We start from the raw sequence: 3,635 nt of genomic DNA, 5'->3' as shown, positions 1-3,635 counted from the left end.
GGGGACGGCAGCGGCGGTCGCCCAGAGGCCCGGGCCGGGCCTCCCGAGAGCCGCGCGCAGCCCCGGCCCGCGGCCGCTCTCCTCGCCGCGGCCTCGCGGGCCTGCGCGGGCCCCTCTCCCTGAGCGGGATCTGAGCCCCCCAGCGTGGGGCCTCGCTGGGGTGTCCGTGATGGGACTGTCCCCATCCCATATCCTCTCTCCTCCCTGTGGCCATCCGCATCCCCTGTCCCCTCTTCTTCCCGGGTTCATCCCATACCCCTCTCCTAGCTGGGCTCATCCCTATCCCTGCTCCTCACTGGGGCTGTCCCTAACCAGACCAGGCCCTCTGCCCTTGATGGAACCCCATCCCCATCCCCTATCCCTGCTCCTCGCTGGGGCCATCCCCATCCCAGCGCCCCCTCCTCACTGGGGCCATCCCTGTCTCCTAGCCGTTCTCCTCATTGGGACCATCCCTATCCCTGCGTGGGTTTCCCRTCCTTGGCCAGGGTCATCCCCATCCTTGGCCAGGGTCATCCCCATCCCCGGTGGGTTGCAGCACAGCTGTGGGCGTCCCCAGGGCTGCCCTTGGTCTCCGCTGTCATTGACGGCCACTCCAAAGCGGTGCTGGGCACCTGGACGGCTCCTGGACACCTCACACCGAGCAGGGAGTCGTGAAACGCACGCGCTGACCCACGTCTCTGCTAAGGGATGGACGACACTGCCCCGGGAGGCAGCGCGGTGCCTRCTCCTTCCTCCGCTCTTCCCGAGCGCATCTCCAGGGCCTGGTGAGGATGGGCTGCGCCTCCGGGTGCTGGCAACGTTTYGTCTGAAAAGAAAATCTGGGTTTGGAGTGAGCTAGTAAAAAGTATCAGGTTGAAGACTTCTTTATTTCTCTTTGTGGTGGACACCAGGTTTTGCGTTTTGTTGCTTAAATCATGTTAAGAAAAGGATAATGGTTCTTAAAAACAATTTCATTTATTATGAAAAGCTGTAGCAATGTTTCTTCACACCAAGCACTCTTAAGGTACATCTAGCATTATTACTGTCAGCTCAGGAAACACACTCAGGAACACAATCTGATTGTTCTTTTATATGAAATAAGTCATTTAAGCAAATATTAACTTAGCAAATCAGCTTGAGTCCTGGCAAATGCAGCTAGGTGTTTAGCTACAGTAGGGAGGAAGGAGCCTTTACCAAACTGCCTAGAGCAGCAGAATTAAATAAACCCTGCAGCTAATTAATATCAGTGACATGTCACAGCTGGCGTATCTCCAAAAGGTTTGGAAAAACAGCAGCTGCCCTGTCAAGTGCACGGGGAGCCTGACATTATTGGACGGGGGGCAATATCTATAAAGCGACTGCTSAACCACAGAAGTGTTTCAGGATCTGCTTTTATTTTGGTCACTGGGGACATCTCACCTTAGTAACCAGCATTAATGAAGCCTACATGACAGGCAGCATCCAAGGCACCTTCCYGGTCGCACGCGCAAGTTGTTGGCAGATGCTCCGTGTGATTCCTCCCGAGCGGACAAAAGCGCTAGTCCTCTTCTGCCCTTCTGGGTGAGCAATTTCTTTGTTCCTCCTGCCAACCAGCGCGTTTCTATATCCAAAGCATTCCTGGTGCTGCCGGCACCCCGTTACAGAGGGAAGAACAGATTTGCAAAGGCAGAAATATTTGCTGATATTACAGGAAGTCGGTCAGCTGAGTTCAGCCACAGATTTACTCGATGATCAGTTCTGTTCTCGCTGCTGTGGGAGCCACTGGAGGTTACTCAGGGGCACCTGGAAGCTGCAAATTGGCTCCATGAGGCATAAGGGTAGAGAGCCAACATCTGATTGCCCTGGAACATGCAGCTTTTCAAAGGCAAACAAATTTAATAAATACATTTTATCTCTGGGCAGACTCCTAATTTCATAATTATTTTATCCTCTGTTGCTATCGGGAATATCTCATCGGGAAATATGGCACGGGTGAGTGCCAGCTGTAGGTAACTTTATGAACTGACTTTTAAAACCCTCGCTTGGTAACTGTGTTCCTGCAGTCATGGGGTACCTGGAGATAATATCAGAGTCTTCATGGTCTGCAAACAGTTGCACTGAGACAGCGTGGTCTGCTCAGAGCRTGGGTCGCTGCCTCGCCTGCCTTCCTCCTTCCTGGCTCCAAGCTTTGCCATTGCTACTGGGGGAAAGGAAAAGCCCATTAAATGATATCTAATGTGCTCACCAAAACCGAGGCCAGAGAGAAATCTCTCCAGTTTGACTAGTAATTTAAACAGTTTAAAATTATTTTTGTAGCCTGATGCTTCAGATGGGAGAGGAAGCTGGATGTACCAAAACAACATTTAAAAGAGATACACCCTTCCTAGGAAACAGGGACTAGTGCTGTTTGTTGCAAAACACCCTTTTAAATAATATTATTCCTGTACTCAGTCTTGTTGACTTCTAGAGAAATAGTCATCAATGTGTCTCTCAATGCTTATCGTTTTCCTGGATATTGGAAAGTAGAATGTATTTTAAACCACTTAAAACCACTTTTTTTAAGTCTTAAGACTTTGTGACCAAGTCTACCAAGATGATTCTCCCTGCTCAGCTAAAAAACTAAAATTTATTTATCAAAATAACAATAAGCAAAACATCTGATTCTACCTGCTCTTTCTCTGGAGCTGTAGGGACCTTCCTTTTCCATGTCCATCTTCAGCTTTGTAAAAATTTGCAGGAAAAATGTTTTCAGACCTCAGAGGGGCTTTTAGAGGAATTGGAGATTTTGCTCCTTACTCAGTAGCGCAAGGAATTGTCACTGACACCCAAGCGACAAGATTACTACCACGTACCGGTGGTGGCTTATCACGCACACGGATTGTCCTCAGCAACCCTGATGGGGATCGCCGCCGAGGGCAGCGGACTTTGCTTTGGTATTTATAGCACTTACCACCTTTCATTGGCAAACACATCCCTCCGTGGAGAACGCCGGGACAGGGACATAGGGGAGCAGACACACGGCAAGAGGTTAAAAAAAAAAAGGAAGAAAAAGGAAAATCAGGAGTTTGTTTTAATGTGAAATGAGCTGAAGGTGGAGAGCGAGGCCGGCGGCTCCAGCGCGGGCAGCGGCTGCTGCCATCGGGGACGCAGGGAGCGGGCGAGACGTCGCGTCCCGCCGTGCTCCGAGCTGCTCTCTCTGGGCAGGGACAAGGTTAATCTGCTTTCACCGGCGCAGCATCTGCTCGCACGGCCCGTACAGCACTTTGGCTGCAGAGGTGACACTTCTCGGGTGTCCTGCAGCCACCGGGGAACCCAATGKGGAGCATGTTTACCGGAAAACCAGGATGGACAAGCTGGCAGCGCAGGGGGAATGGCAAGGAGGTGGCACAGGGGCCTCAGCGGCAGGGAAGGCAGCCGCCGAGGGCACAGGCAGCTCTCCCATCAGATAAGTCGCCGAGAGGAGCCGGTCATGCTGAGGCTGGCAGATCCAGCTGGCAGCGGCGCCGTGCGGCCTCGGCGTCAGGTGGCAGCGCCCGGGCCAGGGCCCTGCCTCGCGGTGGCAGCTGTTCAAGCATCTCAGGAATCTCCTTYGCGCAGAGTGTGCGGGAGGCTGAGCCGGGAAGGGAGCTCCAGGACAGCGGGGAGCGGCGCTGCAGGCCTCCCGCTGCAAGAGCTCC

At 52.9% G+C, this 3,635-nt stretch overlaps 1 protein-coding gene across 1 annotated transcript in view; it reads right to left on the bottom strand.

Moving 5' to 3' along the window:
- HPRT1 (hypoxanthine phosphoribosyltransferase 1) overlaps positions 1–415 on the bottom strand; it is a 17,814-nt gene extending 17,399 nt beyond the window's left edge. Inside the window, exon 1 of the mRNA XM_026039010.1 lies at positions 407–415. Coding sequence (XP_025894795.1) covers positions 407–415 — 9 coding nt within the window. The remainder of the gene's footprint in view (positions 1–406) is intronic.
- Between the last annotated feature and the right edge of the window lie 3,220 nt (positions 416–3,635).

Source organism: Nothoprocta perdicaria, unplaced genomic scaffold, assembly GCF_003342845.1.
Source record: "Nothoprocta perdicaria isolate Ctin4 unplaced genomic scaffold, notPer1 scaffold_22, whole genome shotgun sequence".
Taxonomy (NCBI): domain Eukaryota; kingdom Metazoa; phylum Chordata; class Aves; order Tinamiformes; family Tinamidae; genus Nothoprocta; species Nothoprocta perdicaria.
The sequence above is the reverse complement of the archived record's forward strand: the minus strand, read 5'-3'. Positions and strand labels throughout refer to the sequence as shown.